This window comes from Pipistrellus hanaki, assembly GCF_964339955.1.
Source record: "Pipistrellus hanaki genome assembly, chromosome: 13".
Classification (NCBI taxonomy): Eukaryota; Metazoa; Chordata; class Mammalia; order Chiroptera; family Vespertilionidae; genus Pipistrellus; species Pipistrellus hanaki.
In genome coordinates, this window is record NC_140515.1 from 25,342,537 (window position 1) to 25,362,048 (window position 19,512).

Genomic DNA, 19,512 nt, shown 5'->3' on the forward strand with positions numbered 1-19,512 from the left:
AACATCATGTAGGATACCGGGTGGCCAGTATATAGCTGTGAGTAAGAAATAAGTAAGTATGCTGGCTTTCCAGAATCCAGTGCCTGCCTGTGTCTGTCTCTAACATTATGGTCTTCCTTCCTTGCACTCTGTATTTCAGTTCAACTGAAACTACTTAGAGCCCCTCATTCTCATCCCCATCCCCATCCCTGTCCTGAATGGAGTGCTTTCATGCTGTCTTGCCTTTGTTCAAACTGCTCACTCTTCCTGAATTCCACTTCCCCTTATTGTTCCACTAAGGAATGCTCATTCATTCTCATAGCCTGATATCTTAGGAAAGGCAGAATAAGAACCAATTGCATGTTGAATGATACTAGATTTTATTGGGATTTACTTGCAAATTTCAATTATGATATCAAGATCCCATCTAGGAAAAGAAAATACCTGTATTTTTGTTGCTCAGTGTAGTTCCTAGAATATAGGAACTGCTTAGTGAATACTAGTAGCCTTTGAATTATGAGGCAGGAGAAATAAAGATGGTGTCTGGAGGATGCTTTAAAGATCACCATGTCTAAGATTTCAAAACTTTGTCATAAAAGGTCCTTGAACATCATAGTCTCTGCATTCCTGTGTGTACTTTCCTGGATGAAAAGGTACTTTTTATAACCTTGTAGTCTTCCAGCACTCCTGAGAGACGAGCTGAACCAAGTAAACTCTTGATTTTTCCCCCCTCACTTTCTGAAGATGACCTAGTTTCTCAAAGCAAAAATAAACAAAGATGCTGTCTTAGTGCATTTAGGTGGGTGTAACCAAATATCTTGGGCCGGTGATAACCAAGAGAGAATAATTGATTTCTCACTGTTCTGGAGACTGGTAAATCTAAGTCAAGGCTCCAGCAGATCATGTCTGGTGAGAGCCTGTGTCCTGGTTCATAGACAGACAACTTCTCACTGTGTCTCCTCATGACTGAACTGGGTGAGGGAGCGCTCTGGTGTCTTATAAGGACATTAATCCCTTTCATGAGGACTCCACCTTCATGACATAATTACCTCCTAATACCATCACAGTGGGGATTAGGCTTCAACATATGGGCTTAAAGGAGACAAAAATAGAAGAATGCTTTCAGATTTGGAGGCCACTTCTTTCTTAGCTTTTTGTATTTACAAGGTTGTGAGATAGACTCTATTTCATAAATAATCTACTGATTTTATATGTAAGTGGACATCGAGATCAATGCACATCTTTTTAAAAATATTTTTATTGCTTTGTTTTGTTTTTTTACAGAGAGGAAGGGAAAGGGATAGAGTCAGAAACAGCAATGAGAGAGAAACATTGGTCAGCCGCCTCCTGCACACTCCCCACTGGGTATGTGCCCACAACCAAGGTGCATGCCCTTGACCGGAACCAAACCTGAGACCCTTCAGTTCTAAGGCCAAAGCTCTATCCACTGAGCCAAACCGGCCAGGGCTGCACATACATCTTAACAGCCATCAGTGATACTCATTAAGGCAAGGGACAGAATTCAGTGGCAGTGAGTGGCCACTCAGGTGTATTAAGAAGGACACCAAAGGCCTCTTACCCAATTATGTCCCTGAACATCCTGAGCTGGCAACTAAGCCTAAAGTTCCAACTATTTGAGTTGTTTTCCTTGGATGGACTCTGATGGGTTTGTTAAAGAGATGATTTTCCAATTAGTCATTGGACAGTAGATGCTTTGTAATCAATACTTATTGACTTATGCTTACTCTGTAGGGAGCCGCAACCCTTTCCCCTGTAGCATGGAGGGAGCACTTTAGTTTGGTTTCCCAGGGTTCACCAGGAGAAAGCCCTGGATCATTCTTGCTAATCTGTGTGTGGGAGAGGGCCTGCCAGTCAGTAGGGGCTGTGTGAGCCAAGGCATGGAGGCACTGAACAAGAGAAAGCTGACAACCGCATGAGAGAAGAGTGTATTCTTCTTAAAACTAAAAAAATAGAGGAAAGAAATAAATATAGTTATCTTGATTAAATATTACTCTCTTTGTTTTTTAAATAGATTTTTTTTTTATTGATTTCAGAGAGGAAGCATGGGGGAGAGAGAAAGAGAAATGTCAATGATGAGAGAGAATCTTCAATTGGCTGCCTTCTCCACGCCCCATCCTAGGGATTGAGCCCACAATCCAGGCATGCGTCCTGACCAAGAATTGAACTGTGACCTCCTGGTTCATAGGTGGACACTCAACCACCAAGCCACGCCAGCTGGGCTGTCTTTAAAGCACACACATATACAATCTTATCTGTTCTCCTTTAAGTAACTTCATTTTATTGGTGTGGAAATTAAGCCTCACCAGAAGCCAAATGACCCAGCTAGTATTTTGAGAGTTGATAACCCAGTTTGTGTTCTTTGACATTCCATGGCTCCATGGGATAGGAAAAAGATCTGGAAGGTGATGCTAGAATCCCAATCAAATATTAGTTACCCAGTGTCACTGTGTTCCAGTGTTATTGGAGGGATACACATGCCGCAGGATGTTGAGATAATAGATGTTACAGGAGAGAAAGATTGCTCTGTACAAATGAATTAGAAGCCATGGCTTATCAAAGTGTAATCTCTCCTTAATAGCAAAACTTCTCAGGGTCTTTAATAAACTAGTGTACACTGTGGGCTCCCCTGATATGGCGGTATCGAATAGGGTGTTTTCTATGTTCACAAGATTATACTGCAGGCCTAATATTCATCACAATGAAATGTGGGGTAACTATCCTAAATAATCTATATAAAAAACATTTTTTCTTCTCTTGCTCAATAAAGGGAGAGAGATTCAGAGGTTTATCAAAATAGAAAGGAAATAAAAAAAATCAGAAAATATCAAGAGCCCATCTGGTCTCAAGTGGTAAACTTACTGATCAGCATTCTTTCCCACTTACCTGGCAGAGAGCATGACTCACCCCAGGTAAGTGGGTGCAAAGCAATTTGCAACTTGTGCAGTGTGCAAGAGCTAAGATGAATGGCTGATCTGGTTGGAAAAGAAGATTTAGTAGCAGTGATATGAGGACTTCTATCATGCTTGCTTCTATAGTTTGTCATATTTACACAAGTCAGATACAGGAGGCTCAAACAAAAAAGAATAAAGAACATTCAAGGGCACTAAAAGAAGGCATTTTTATCCTAAGGATTTTATTCCTTTTTTTCCTAACCTTAGAAATTCTTTCTGGGAATGGAGTCTACCAGTGTTCACCTTTCAGGGTCTGAAGGGTGTAAAAAAATACATATGGCCACAGTTTTCAAAGTATAGGTAGATGTCAGAGACTAATACAGATGAAATACTAAGATTTCAAGAAAGGGAGAGGGCATTTGTAGTTTGGAGCATTTGAACTGCATGTTGAAGAATTTGGGGGGAAAAGCAAGACAGCTAAGAGGATGAGTATAAACTAAATAAAGAAAATAGGGCATCTAAGGGTATTAAAGGGACTCATAGGAGGTTTTCTTTTCTGGAAGAGGAATGGATCTGTGGGATGAGCGGAGGCAGAAGACACAGGAACGAAAGACCAGAGCTCTGCTTTGGAATGACATGAATGCTATTGTAAAATGAGGCAACTGCAGTTTCAAGTGGGCAGTGGAGTGGATTTTCATCCAGGGTGCATAGAACCACACTGGCTTTCCAAGGCACTGTGGCAACTTCTTTTTGAGCCACTTTTGTAGGCACAGAGGCCAACAGATGTGCTCTCCCCAAGTGGAGGGAGACAACAAAGAGGTAAACACCCAGGTTTTTTAGTTCAGAAAGTAGCTTCTATGAAGATAAAAATAGTAAAGGGATAATAAACAAAGAGGAAGACCTAACATAAGAAAGAACAAGTAAGAAACATAAGAATAACTTTAATAGATCCATATCCTTGGGGGCAAAGTGGAAAGGGTTTTGGAAGAAGACTGGGATAAACTTTTTCGAAGCGAACAAGGTGGAGAAGGATGTCAAAATGACACTAAGATTGTCTGCAATAATCCTTTCACTCGAGATAGCTCATTACGTTTTTACTATGTGGTGCCAACAGACATTAACTTTCTCAGTAAGTCAAGGAGGTAATCATTACTATCTTTATTTCATAGATGAAAAAATATAAGGTTCAGAAGGCTTAACTGACTTGGTCACTGTCACTCTGCTAGGATTTGAGCCATGTAAATCTGAGTCCAATGCTCATGGTATTAACTTCTGTGGTATGTCAAGACAGGGTGGCAAGATCTAAAGAAAGGGAAGGAAGGTTACATGTTGCAATAGGCACTTTAGATGCATAGAATCTGAAATGCCTCTATGGCATTAATTGCTGGTGATATTAAATTGGACAAATCAGAGGTCAAGAGAGTGGGAGTAGGAATGATCATATTAAAGGTGTGTGTATGTGTGTGTGTTTTCTCCATGGATTAAGTTAATCTTTAGAGCCATAGGATATTCTAATAGAAATTAATTATTTAGGTGAGTGGTCAGCAAACTCATTAGTCAACAGAGCCAAATATCAACAGTACAACAACTGAAATTTCTTTTGAGAGTCAAATTTTTTAAACTTAAATGTCTTCTAACACCATTTCTTCAAAATAGACTCACCCAGGCTATGGTATTTTGTGGAAGAGCCACACTCAAGGGGCAAAAGAGTTACATGTGGCTCTCGAGCCAAAGTTTGCTGACCACGGATTTAGGCAGCTATAATGTTATTTAACTTAGTCTTCATTACTAATGAACTTGGAAAATTAATGCTCCAGTTTGACTATGGGCTTCCTCTCTGACAATGACAAAGTTATTGAACCAGTGGCTGTCTTCCTGGTTCATTTGTCTTTCTGTTTTAAACTGAGGCTAAGCTTACGAATGGAGAAAGTAACAATCAGAGACCTATTGAAATCAAATTATGTCCTTGGCTGCATATTGCGTGTAATTTGTTCTTCTCCCTCTCCCTGGAGTGTTAATTGTGTTCCTTTTCCCTGTACCTAGCAAATGAGTGCTCCGTATTCAATTCCCTTTCTTCCCTCACGAAGATGCCAAGGGCATTTCAACTGTAAACATTCACTCTATAGAAGTGTAGTAAATGACCAGAAAACAAATGAGACTCACATAAGTAATTATGAATCCTTTCATCATGTCTGATTACATATGAGTTGAGAGATAGACTTTAATGAAATCACATATTTACATAATTACTAATTGTGTTATTCTTTTGAAGGGGGTTCTTTGAGACTTTATAAAAGGAGGACCCAATCTAGTGGGGTAAAGGGTTGAACAGAATATCATAGCACAAAACCCCTTATGAGGCAGGAAACTTCATGAAACTCAAATCAAGGCCAGAAGTCATTTGATGAGTGTGCCTGCCAGACTATGCAGGGAGGTCTAAGAGGTTTAAGAGCAAGGAGAGTCATGGAGGAGATTAAGCCAAAAGGGAACTTGATCAGCCCTGCATGCTAAAGAATCCTTCTGGCTGTGGGGCAGCAAAGTGAATTGGGAAGGGCTCAGAGGGAAAGGGAGGTGAGAAAATTCCATAGAAAGTGTTTTCTGAAGAGGTGTGGCAGTGTTACCCAGCAAAAGCCCATTTCCCAATGCACATAGGAGACAGTGCTAAGGCATTAGCTTTGAGAAAAGAAAAAGCTTTATTATGAAATCAACCAAAAAGGAGACTAGACAAAACAAATCTGCCTGCCAGGTTTTGGGGTGAGATTTAGAAGGTTAAAAGTAGGGAAGCCATGCCTATTCATTGGGGTTACATTATTTGGTATAATGGACAAGCACATGCAGTTCATACAACTTCATGGATCACATGCACAAATTCAGGAGCAGTTAACATATAGTGCCCAGAAGATTTTGGCCTTGTGACATCAAAAGGTTGTCTCTAGGCTACAATTTTATTTCTGTGCAGCCTCTATAGACTGGTTGAGACAGGTAGTTTTATGGGTCCCTTTCAGGAAGTAGGGGGTTATTCCATTTCCCATTGGCTATGACCCGAGACTTCCTTATTCTATTTCAGTCCAGTGGAAAACAGCTGGTGATTAATTATTTGGGGCTGATTGGAGCCAATCTATTAACTTGTTACAGGAGCAAGGATGAGTGATTTACAAGAGAGAAAATTTACACAAGTTGTTGGTAATGTGGTTGGGGGCAAGGGGAGACAGGGAAAGTCAAGGAAGATGTCAAAAAAAAATTCCTAGTTCAAGGATATATAAGGTTGCCTTGTACTAGGAATTTGTCCTTCTGTTTTCTTTGCATATAAGCCAGCCAATGTTCTATATAAAGGGCCTCATAGTACATAGTTTGGGCTTTGCAGGCATGTATTCACAGTTATTCCACTGTCATGGCAACATAAAATTGACCCTGAACAAAATGTAAGAACTTTGTGGTGATGTTCCAATAAAATGTTATTTGCAAAAAACAGGAGATGGGCAGGATTTGGCCCACGGTCCATAGTTTGCCAGTTCCTGGTGCAGATCACGAGTTCAGTTTTGAACAAGTATATATTGTGGTATTTTTTAGGTACTCACATGAATGTTTTTACATTACAAATTATCCTTAAATCTAAGGCATAAAAATGACTTTTACATGTGCTTACTAATGTGAACAGGATTAAATATCTAGCCTTTGATTGGTAAGCATATTTTAGGGAACTGTGTCCCCAGAGGAAGAGGAATAAGCGATCATTTATAGTTAGCATATAAATTGTAAAGGGATGGTTCCTCCAGTGGCAATATTTTCCAGAAAGAGACAGCTAACCAGTGTCAGCAAATGTGTATTGTTTGGCTATCTGAACATTTGGTATATTAAAAAAGGCATCAATATTGTAAAAAACTGGAAGGTTCCAAATATCGATAAGTCAGTTCTGAAAAGAAAAAAGAAAAAAAAGAAAGAAAAGATAGTTCTGGAACCAAGTGAAGTCAACCATTTTTAGTTAGAGGTATAGAAAGGTTTTGTCAAGAAACAGAAATTAATTAGTCTGGGAGTTTTTAATGATATACATTTAAAATAAGCACCTACCCCATTGCCCCTTGTACTTAAGGAAAATGCAGGCATTGAAATAGTAAAAGCAGATCATTTAAGGCAGAACTATCATGAAATCTGTTCCTAATTTAACGCATATTTATATGTATGTATAATGACACTGTGTTCCTTCAGACTTGGTAGAATCTCAATGGATTGACATAATGCTCTGGAGAACGGCAGTTTTGTACCTGATTTTACACATTACAATAAAAAAGAAGTCATAAGCGGGTTACATGAAATTCATTGGTGTTAGATTAGGGAGGTGGGAGGAAGCAAAGCGGGAAAACCTCTGGGATCGGATAAAAAGTAAAATAGACACACACTTCTTTTACTTAAGTGGGTGCAGGACAGAAAACAGTCGGCGATTAACTCAATAAAAATGAAAGGATTTGTGGTCTCCATAGAGTGGTGCCTGTGCGGTGAGGGGTCCAGAAAAAGTAAAATTACTTTGACATTTGAATATGCTATTGTAGATGCAAAAAGACAAGAGGCTCAGTTAAGGTAAAGATTGACCTTTGTCAGGGAAGATACCAGCCTAGGACATGACTACCCACCATAAACCGCTTTTTAATTTAAAAAGTTTTAGTTTCAGACCATCCTTTGTGGTTACTTTAGGTCTCTGAGTTTGCAAGGCGGCCATGCAGGCCTCCCCTGACAAAGGTCAGCATGTGGCCCCTTTTCATCAACAGCTCTCACCCACTTCTTTTTAAAAAATATATTTTTATTCATTCAGAGAGAAAGGGAGAGGGAGAGGGAAACATCAATGATGAGAGAATCATTGATCAGCTACCTCCTGCATTCCCCACACTGGGGATCAAGCCTGCAATCCAGGCATGTGCCCTGACCGGAAATCGAACCTTGACCTCCTAGTTTACAAGTCACTGAGCTAAGCCTGCCAGACTCTCACCTACTTCTTTATGTGCTGAGTCTCCAGGCATTTGAAGTTGTTTGGCCAATGACATTATGAAACTTAACTCAGGAGACCTTCCTGATGGTCTAAATTTATAATACCATTACAGCTTCATACTTTCCTATTAACTCACAATATAGTATAGCTGCGTATTTAATGTGACCCATTCAGCCCGGCTGGAGTGGCTCCCTAGTTGGGCATTGACCTATGAACCAGGAGGTCACTGTTCAATCCAAGTCAGGGCACATGCCTGGATTGCAGGCTGGATTCCCAGTTCAAGGTGGCCGGTCGATCTCTCTCATGGCTGCCCCTCTCTCTCTCTCTCTCTCTCTCTCTCTCTCTCTCTCTCTCTCTCTCTCTCTCTCTCTCTCTCTCTCTCTCTCAATAAAACCATAAAAAATTACGTGACCCATTTAGACTTTTAATGAGATAGTGCATCACACATCAAGAACAGGAACCAGGAGAAGTAAATTTGTAGTCACTGGATTCTCTAAACAACACCAAGGTTTTCTTCTAAGTTCCAGTCTGCCAGAGAGCTTAGATCAGTGGCTCCAAACTTGTCTACATATCCCTGAAGGAGCTTCAAAACACACTGATGCCTATTGGGAATTTTTGGAAGATCTCTAGGTGATCCAAATGTTCAGGCAATTTTGGGAACCACTGGCTTGAGTCAGAATAAAGTCTCAGTAACCGCACAAAGCATCCCCATCTTGGACCTCTCGGGGCTCTTTGTGAATGACTCTGGGCCACCACAGTAAAAAGCCAATCATAATAATACTGTGCATGGTGCTTCCTTTGTAGAACAGACAATTTCAATTACAGATTTTTGAGTAAGTAGAATGTGAATTAATGAGTGTTTTTATTGTAATATATCAGTCCTGAAATGTTGTTTCACAGTCCAGTGACACTGCCTAAGGTATAACAATAGGGGATGAGTCTTTAAAAATAAAAAAGACATTGAGGTGCTATAGAATTCCCTATGAAGCTCTTGCCACTTCATCTTAGCCAGAACCCAAAGCTGGCTCTTTTCTAGTATTAAAAAGTCAACATTTCTCTGCATTTTCCTAAAAATATTTTTCCTATAAAGTAGATACAACAGATATATTTTATTGAACAAGTGGCATTTAGTAAGAACGCTCTTTTAAAGTTATCTCATTCTCTTAAGGTTTTAATAAGGAGAATTAATATTGCAGAGAATTATCCAATAGAAGCCACAGACAATGGGTATACAAAGTAGACTTTGGAAATAAGCAGATACAATTTCACCAAAGAAAATATATCTGGAGTGACAAAATTTTCTTTCCGATACAAAGTGTCTGTATGGGGGACAGGAACAGATCTCTTCTAGATGAAAATAGGTACTCCAAACACTATAAAATGTGTCACTGTTTGATTCCTGCATTGGCTGTCAGACAGCAACTAATTTGGTTTTATTTTTCAATTCCAGTGATTATAAGGTCTGCACATTCCCTGTGGAGTAACACCCTCTCTTCTAGGGCCAGAACCCAGTTTTCCTTTGCCAAACGCATGTGGCACAGACCTATAACTGACAGGTGGTTTTTCCTTGTTTTTGTCTGAGAAAGAAGCAATGGAGTCACGGCTGATTTTCTGAGTCCAGGACTTTACAACCCTGTTCTCTTAGCGTTTTCAGGAGACAGAGATAAGTGTTTCTGACCATGTGTGATTCAAGGGTTCTCTTCCTTCCAGAGCTACCTGTTATTTATGTAAGAACCTGCATTGCAGACTGGTTGTCTAACAGATGGAGAAGATCTGGACCAGATGCAGAAGCAAGAAAGAATGTATTAGATGTTTGAGTGCAAGTAGTAGACTACCATGAAGAATTGATTAGTCTGGCCAGTGTGCCACAGTGGTTGAGCATGAACTAAGAGGTAACTAGTTTGATTCTTGGTCAGGGAATTTGTCTGGATTGCAGGCTCAATCCCCAGTAGGGGACATGCAGGAGATAGCTGACCAATGATGTTTCTCTCTCATAGGTTTTTCTATTTCTATTGTTTTCCCTTCCAATCTCTCTAAAAATCAATGAAAAAATATATATATTATACTAAAGACCCAATGCGTGAATTCATACATGGGTGGGATCTGGCCAGCCTACCCTGATGGGAGCCAATTAGGAGTGGCATCGGCCAGGGGGAGGGGCCACAGGAGGTTGTCTATCTGGCTTCGCCCACAATTGGGGTGGGGTGACCAACCAGGGGCAGGACTATCTCCTGATCAGATTGGTAGGCTGCCTGCAGTACACATCGTAGCCACTGGTCATTTTGATCATTCTGGCATTCAGGTCGCTGGCTTTTGTGTGTGTGTGTGTGTGTGTGTGTGTGTGTGTGTGTGTACATATATATATTATATATTAACAGCATAATATGTTAATTAGACCAGACGTCCTTCCAGATGAAGCCAGGGTTGCCAGGGAAGCCTGGGTCCCGAGTGCCTGACGGTGACCAGAGGGAAGCCCAAGTCCAGAGTTTCAGAGGGAAGCTTGAGCTGCCAGCTGGGGGAAGGAAGGCCTACTCTTACATGAATTTCATGCATTGGTCCTCTAGTATCCTATCTAATCAAAGAGTAATATGCAAATTGACAATATATCTGCTACACCCACAAGTCATTCCCACCAGCCAATCATGAGTGAGTATGCAAATTAACCCAATCAACATGGCTTCAGCCACCACGGAGAGAGCAAGAGGCTTGGGTTTCCCTAGCAATGGAGGAAGCCAAGCTTCCTGCAAACCCTAGCCAGTCCAGGCCTCCCATCAAGGCTACAAAGTTTCAATTGTAGAAGATACATAAAACCAAACAGAAATGGTGGCAGCCTGAGTGTGCAGGAGGCTTGGCTCCACTTCAGGCCTTCTCACACCCCAAGGGAACCCCTACCCTGATCCAGGACACCCTTCAGGGAAAAACAGCTGGCTCCCCCCGGTGAACCAGGCATCTATTCTATCTAATAAAAGAGTGATATGCAAATTGACCATCACTTCAGCACACAATATGGCTGCCCCCATGTGGACACACGATGGCTACCACAAGATGGCCTGCAGGGGAGGGCAGTTGTGAGTGATCCGGCCAGTAGGGCAGGGCAGTTGGGAGGGACCAGGCCTGCAAGGGAGGGATGTTGGGGTTGATCAAGCCTACAGGGGAGGACAGTTAGGGGTGACCAGGCCAGGAGAGGAGGGAAGTTTGGGGCAAACAGGCTGGCAGGGGAGCAGTTAGGCATCAATCAGGCTGGCATGGGAATGGTTAGGGTGATCAGGCTGGCAGGTAGAAGTGGGTAGGGGAAATCAAGAAGGCAGGCAGGCGAGCAGTTGGGAGCCAGCAGTCCTAGATTGTGAGAAGGATGTCGGACTACCTGTTTAAACAGGCAGTCAAATATCCCTCGAGGGGTCCCAGATTGGAGAGGGTGAAGTTGGGCTGAGGACCATCCCCTCCTCCAGTGCACAAATTTCATGCACTGGTCCTCTAGTCCTGTATAATAAAAGGCCAATATGAAAATTGTCCCCTCAACCAGGAGTTCGACCAGCAGGCAGGATGACCAACTGCCCATGTCCCCTCCTCCTGGCCAGGCTGGCCGGACCCCACCCATGCACAAATTCATGCACTGGGCCTCTGATATATATATATATATATATATATATATATATATATATATATATATATATATATATATATGAGTGTGTGTGTGTGTGTGTGTGTGTGTGTATATATATATATATATATATATATATATATACACACACACACACACACACACATTCACATATACACTGAGTGGCCAGATTATTATGCATTCAGAGATCATAATAATCTTGCCACTCAGTGTATATACTCTTTAACAGCTAATAGTTCAATTTTGAAAATGAAATGCTTTTTAATAAACACTACCTTCATAATTATTCAAATGATGAGTGTACATTTTGGTAGTCATTTCATTTCATAACTTTCTGGCACAACTAAAGAGAAATTTGGGTGTCACTGTATAGTAAGTGGAAGGCACAGATCATTAACCCCAGTTCTCAAACTCTGCCCACATGTAAGAGTGAGGCTGAAAACTGGAAGTACTTCAATATTTGTTTTTCTGTAGCAATTCACAAGTAGGTATTAGTAGAAGCTGTCACATGTTAAAACCTTAAGTGAATGTACCAGTAAGTGCACATTCAAAAATAGATATGCTAGTAACATGATCAAATCCTCCAGAAATTATTAAAGTTATTTCATATTAGAAATTCAGTGATAGAGAGGTACTATGTAGTCAATAGAGTTGGTTAAGTTGGTGACATAATTATGCTGTCAAAAGATACAAATTATTTTTCTTTTTCTTTTTTTTTCTATTCTCATCATATTGGCTTTATTCCTTAGACTTGCCTCTTCATGGATACAATTCTCACATTATTTTTGTACATATAAAAGTTCAAAGTCTGAAGACAGCATATCCCTTCTCTGTGTCTCTGTTTTAAGAATGAACACTTTCCTAGGATTTTACAACAGGCTTATTTTTGCTTTCATTGACCAGAACTTTATAATTTTCTCTTTCCTAAAACATGGGTCCACCTATCTATATAAGTTAGGCTTTCCAGCTAACTGAGACAATTTTGTTGCAGAGTTCAGAAAAGAACTGAAAATTTGCATCCCTACTAGACCTCTGAGATTATGGTGTGTGTGTGTGTGTGTGTGTGTGTGTTTAATATATTTTATTGATTTTGTACAGAGAGGAAGGGAGAGAAATAGAGAGCTAGAAACATCGATGAGAGAGAGTCATCGATCAGCTGCCTCTTGCACACCCCCTACTGGGGATATGCCAGCAACCAAGGTACATGCCCTTGACCAGAATCGAACCTGGGTCCCTTCAGTCCCCAAGCTGATGCTCTATCCATTGAGCCAAACCGGTTTCAGCGTGTGTGTGTGTTTTTCATAGTGCTAAATTATTATTCTCCCTTAAATAGTTGCCTGTAGTCTTTTGCAGGTGACTGCTTCTTCCTATGAAACAAAGCACTGAATTTGTGTATGTGGGTATAGTATGCATAAGTCATATGCGCTGCTTTAACAAAATTCTCACTTACTGGAACTTTTACAGGTAACTTGTTACCTTTGTAGGTTTACTGTTATTTGTATGGAGAATAAGACAATAATTAGTAAATGATACAAGAATAAACTGTGCTTCACATACAACCGTAAACTACTTTTGCCCACCCTATATTATCAATAATGCTTTCTGTTGGCAAAGCAAGTAAATTAGACTGTTGTGCATTTGGAGCAGGAGGCAACTTTGTTGGTTTAATATATACAATTAAATTGAGTTGAGATCTACATTAAGTGAAAATTGAAACAAATTAAGTAATCAGTCAATGCAGTGTTAGTAGTTACAACTCTTTTTTTTTTTTAAGTGCAAATAATTTTATTCAGGCACAATTCTTATTTATTTGGGTAAATTGAGGGGGGGAAACTATTCAGCATTGTAGGCATTTTATTTTAATCAAGGGAAACTAGAAGTAGTGAGCTGGCAACATTTAACATTGACTGTGGAATACGGCAGAATGATTATTTGTGTCTATGTTTGTCTGATCCCTACATCTGTTCCCAAAGATCAAGTTTAATCATGGCATATTAGTATCCACTTATGTTGAAATAGGCAAACTCAAGTTTAGGTAATAAAATTCACTTGCAGCTTTTAAATTTCTCTTATTAACCATGCATAGGACCTTTTAATTTGACATTTGAAAACATTTGTATTAATAGTAATTTTTTTTTAAGATTCCAGGTTACAAAATTGGACATTTATAAAGTGAATGTGTGTCTTTTCCTCTCTTATTACAAATGATTTCCTTAATTTTATGAATTGGGGATGGCTGCTGGTGACTTAAGTTCCATCAAAATGATGATGTTGAGAGAAAAAAAGGATTGATGTGTTATATTTAGTTAGATTTATTTTATTTATACTTAGATTTATTAGTGCTGATTTGGGTTTTGTATTCAGGCAAATGAGTGCATATGAGTCATCTGAATATTCTTGGGCCTCTGGTTAAAGTCTAAATTCAACCATTGCAAGGATATGATATTTTATGATGTTTAAACCCTACACCACATTTTTTTTTTCAGAGTTAACTACATTGATTTAGATTTTCAAGGTAGTTCTCATTCAAGTTAGATAGAAATATCACATCTTGCTATAAATTACATCCTGTTTAACACAGCAGTGAAATTTTGATGCGCTATGAATTAATTTTCTTTCCCCCTTATCTCTTAAAATTGTTTTTTTTATCTTTTTAAAGAAACCTCAGACTTTCTAGTATCTTTCTCACCTACTTTTGGTTCAACTGTATTAAAAATTCAATTAAGTGGGCATGGGGAATATCAGCCAAATTTGTTCACTGGGATTTAATTTCTTCTCTCATTAATTTGCTAGGTATATTTTTTGCAACTTGTAGATGCTGAAATTATTTATTTAGTACATATAACTTTTAGGACACTTGGTTGCAAGTGATAGAAATGCTACTTAAAGTGTTTCAGCATAGCAAGATTTACTAGCTTACATAATGGCACAGCCTTGGGAATTCCTGCTTCAGCCATAGCTCTATCCAGTGCCTCAAACAGGCTCAAGAGTAATCTTTCTCTTCAACTCTCCGCATTTCTTTCCTTTGTGTTCCATTCTTTTCCTGACAAACTTCTTCCTTCTTGTAGCCATAAGCACCAGCCAGCAAACATATATGCTGGAAACTACAAGTCCAACAAAAACAAAGATTTTTAATCTGTACAATCTCAGTAAAAAAAAATAAAAAATAAAAAATAAAAAATAAATGTGAAATTAAATCCTGTGCCATTCCAAGGCAATCCCGCCCCTGACCCAGGTTCTGGGAGGAGAATGTGTCAGAGGTGGATGAAGTGTGGTCCCTAGAGAATGCCCAGCAACAGCATCTGAGATTTTGATGCAAATACACATCCTCAGGCCTCATCCCATACCCAAAGCATCAGAAAACTAGAAGGTAGGGCCAGCATCCTGGGATGTAACAAGCCCTCCAGGTGGGTCTGATGCACACTCAGGCGTGGGACCCTCCGCCGTCTACTCACTGGCCACACTGTGTCCTGTGTGCTGCCCCCGGAGCTTCAGTGTGATTCCACAGAAAACACAGAGAGAACTCTGAGAAAGTGGCCGTAGGAAAGCAGAACAGTAGCTGCCAATTCTGGCAAAGCCGGGCGGTATCCACCACCATGAATGCCATCCCAACAGTAAAACATTGTGTTGCTAATGCCATTATTTCTCCGAACACTGTTGATTATGGATTCCCTTCCAGAAAATCAATATTCTCATTAAGCAAACACTTGTCTATCCTCTTCAAAGTTAGAGCGTTTTCGTTTAATTTTCATCTCCAAATAGGTACATGGTGAACCTTGAAAGGTTTCCAGACTGTTGTTATTTTCTGATCAAATGCTTCCTGACCTCTTAGGATATCCTCCTCTAGAATTAACGCTCTCAGAGTGAGTCTTTTAGCTCCTGGGTGATAATGAAACGACAGGCTGGCTCTGCTTCACAAGTTCTCAATGGAAATGGCAGTGATGCTACAGGATGTAAAATAATCTTAAAACAATTTTTAAAGCACCTAATAAGGGAGATGAATGTAGCCTTTTATATTATTTCAGAGAGAGAGAGAGAGAGAGAGAGAGAGAGAGAGAGCGAGCGAGCTGTGGTTTGAGACATTTGAATTTATCCTGGAGAAGGTGGTAGAGAGCATGTGGGTATTTCTCAATTTCTCTCATCATAGGACTCTCTGGGGCGCTTGTTAAAAATAAAGATCCAAAAGTTCTTGTTTGGGATATTCTTATTTGGGATGTCAGGGGTGGGGACAAGGAATTTATATTTTTAAAAGTTGCCACAGGAATTTCTTAGAGTCAAGTGTGTTTGGAACAGACTATACGGCTACGTGAATGGTGAGGATGTTGCAATGGATTGGGAGGGAGTCACATCTCGGTTGTAGACCCTACAACCAGAGGAGTATGCATGACCTCATCCCGTGGTCCAATGCTTCTCTTAGGACTGTGTGCTGCTATAGTCCTTTCTCTTTTCTCTCGAATAACACGCTGTTGCATTCTTATTCCTCGTGCTGCAGATCGAGGACATGCAGTGGGGCAAAGGGGTCCGGGAGATCCCCCACTCCGTGTGCACCCTGCCCTGCAAGCCCGGCCAGAGGAAGAAGACGCAGAAGGGCACGCCCTGCTGCTGGACCTGCGAGCCCTGCGACGGCTACCAGTTCCAGTTCGACGAGAACACGTGCCAGCACTGTCCGTACGACCAGCGGCCCAACGAGAACCGGACCGGCTGCCAGGACATCCCCATCATCAAGCTGGAGTGGCACTCGCCCTGGGCCGTGATCCCCGTCTTCCTGGCCATGCTGGGCATCGTCGCCACCATCTTTGTCATGGCCACGTTCATCCGCTACAATGATACGCCCATCGTCCGGGCGTCCGGCCGGGAGCTCAGCTACGTCCTGCTGACGGGCATCTTCCTCTGCTACATCATCACGTTCCTGATGATCGCCAAGCCCGACGTGGCGGTGTGCTCCTTCCGGAGGGTGTTCCTGGGCCTGGGGATGTGCATCAGTTACGCGGCCCTCCTGACCAAGACCAACCGGATTTACCGCATATTCGAGCAGGGTAAGAAGTCCGTGACGGCTCCCAGGCTCATCAGCCCGTCGTCGCAGCTGGCCATCACTTCGAGCCTGATATCGGTCCAGCTTCTGGGCGTCTTCATCTGGTTTGGCGTGGACCCGCCCAACATCATCGTAGACTACGACGAGCATAAGACCATGAACCCCGAGCTGGCCAGGGGAGTGCTCAAATGTGACATCACAGACCTGCAGATCATTTGCTCCTTGGGGTATAGCATCCTCCTCATGGTCACGTGTACTGTGTACGCCATCAAGACTCGGGGCGTCCCCGAGAACTTTAACGAAGCCAAGCCCATTGGGTTCACGATGTACACGACGTGTATAGTGTGGCTTGCCTTCATCCCCATTTTTTTTGGCACCGCGCAGTCGGCGGAAAAGGTAAGTGAGAATGCACCCTACACCATGCATTTCAGATGTGTTCCTTTTTTGTAAATACGGAAACCAAGTTAATTGTAGAGAGCAAGTGGTTTTATAGATGCAGAGTGGTATTCCTAAGAGTAGAGAATTCCAAAATGGAGCAGCATCAAAGCTACAAAAGTCTATAAGCTACAGGGAACTTTGCTATGTTTATGCCACTTGGAACCAATCATTGGTAGACTTTTCCAGCTACTTCATTACAGAATTACTCAATGTAGCAAGAGATGATCCAGCATGAAATGATCTAATCTACCCAAATTAAACCTTTCTATAATTAATTATCCATTCTCTCTATTTACACACATATTTCTGAGGGACAGGAGAAAGGGGGGCGCAGTTCCTCATACTCCAGGATAAGGATGGTCATTCTTAGCTCACTCGCTCGTTCTCTCCTCAGTAGCTCTATAGGTTGTCACTGTGAATTAGATCTAGTACGTGAGCTGTACAAACTATTAGAGTTCTTAATTGCATGTTTGTGAATATATATATATATATATATATATATATATATTATCATATACCTCTTAACTGTGGGGATACATTCTGAGATATGTTGTTTGTGTTGTTAGGTATATTAATCATATCAAGTGCTTCAGAGTGATACCAGATACTCAAATTTGTGTGTGCATGTGAGCAAACACACACATACACTAGACTAAGTATCTTCAAACTGTAAAAGTTCAGAGTTTTCAAAATTAGTGGGCCCTAATATGTTGGTCTTAAATATGGTCACTGCACATGATCCCCATCTATAAGTTTTTATGCATCTGAAAATTAGGCAGCCCTAATGTGCTGATTCTTAGTTCAATTCATGTATGACTAGCTGCAGGTTTGACATCTTGCAAAAATGGCAACACTGATGCTTTTGGGTGTATGTGATTCGTATATCTGATTTCTATACCCACCCCCATCTGGCTGTAATTTTGTTTATGCAAATTGGGCAATTTGAATATATTGATCTTAAGATGTGGTGTCCTTCCCTCAGTGAAGGCAGTCTGACATGTTGCTACAGCTGAAGCCAGAACTAGACCTAGAGTCCTCACTTGAACATTCTGTAGGAGAAGGCATAATTACAGTTTGATCGAAGCTAGGAGGTTGGGGGTCCAGCCTGATCCCATGTTACTTTGGAGAAGTCTCTTAAACATTCAGGAACGTAGTTCCTTCTGTGGCGCAAACAAAGAGTGAAATAGGATTGTCTACAAATTTCTTAATCTATCAGTTGAATCTGATTTTTTAAATTTTTACTTATGATCTCTGTTTCATTGTGTAAAGGATATATGGTATTTTTTCTGGTTTTCCAATTAAAAATGTGTTTTACCTATATTTTGATTCAAAAAACTATAAGTTTAGACTGTATCTTTTAAAGTGAACATCTCATGAAACCATGCAGAATTCTAAGCTAAGGACAGTGAATGGATCCAGATTATGGTTTTAGTCATAAAATGTCTCCAAGGAAGATCTAAAATACATGCTCAATGAGCATAATATGTATCTGATGGTATGTTTCAAATTCATAATGCATGTTTACTATCTGTGAAACCAACTTGATTTTCATTTTATTGCTTCTACCTATCCATGAGCTAAAGGGGTAGTAAAATATGAGTTAGGGTAGTGAAATGCAATAGAGAGAAGAAGGAAAAAATGTCTCCAAATGTATGCAGGTAAGTCCATAACCATTGAACTTTTATGGGGCATAATGTACACATCCAAGCGTGTGGAGATAATGATCTTTTTTTTATGAAAACAAACACAATTCCCCATGCACGAGGTTAGGAAACATTAAATCCTTTTCTTAAAAAATTATTCTTGAGAAATATAAAAGGGAGGAATAACTGGTTGTTTTATAGAAGAACCTTTTTGTAATGCATGTTTGACGATCTACGTCTCTACCATGTCATTTGTCATTCCTATCCATTTGCAGTCATCACTATGAATCTTTTTAGGAAGGTTAGGGGGTATAATTTATTCATTAAAGCACCTATAAATGATACAAAATTTTAGGAATTGAATTAATTGATTCTGGTTGTTCTAGGAAATGCACTGGTATCACTGGGCTGTAGGAAAAATGAAGCTTTCTTCAAGCAATGAGCTTTTTAATTCTAAAGTTTAGATGGCACATATTCGCCCTCAGTGGGTCATGGTGTTCTGCATGGTTGATTGGCACAAATTCAAAAGGTATTGAATTGTCAAACGGGAATAGTGAATTGTTAATTGTTATATGAAAATGCACACACCTCAATAATAGGCATATGACTAGACAAGCATGAGTGATCAATTAAAAATACAGTGTGTATACAACAAAAAATGTATACACACTTTAGCAGCTCAATTAAAAAATGAAATATGTTTTAATAAACACTTCCCTTATAATTATTCAAAGTGTACGTATACCTTTTTGGGGATACCCTATATGTAATGGACATAAAACCATGGACATTAAATTGTGGAAGGTGACAAATTGCCAAATGCCGCAAAAAGGTCACAGCAAAAGGCATTCTTAGCAAGCTAGCAAACATACAGAATCACAACCCCTCCTTTTTTGTTTAGGTTT

The 19,512-nt window shown here is 40.3% G+C and overlaps 1 protein-coding gene across 8 annotated transcripts in view; it reads left to right on the forward strand.

Moving 5' to 3' along the window:
• GRM7 (glutamate metabotropic receptor 7) overlaps nucleotides 1-19,512 on the forward strand; it is a 732,546-nt gene that overhangs the window by 567,528 nt on the left and 145,506 nt on the right. For all 8 annotated transcript variants that reach the window (XR_014796613.1, XR_014796614.1, XM_084901928.1 and 5 more), the window contains exon 8: nucleotides 15,987-16,922. Coding sequence is in view for 6 of the 8 variants with exons in the window: in XM_084901928.1 (XP_084758054.1) it covers nucleotides 15,987-16,922 (936 nt within the window). In the remaining 2 variants the exon portion in view is untranslated. The remainder of the gene's footprint in view (nucleotides 1-15,986; nucleotides 16,923-19,512) is intronic.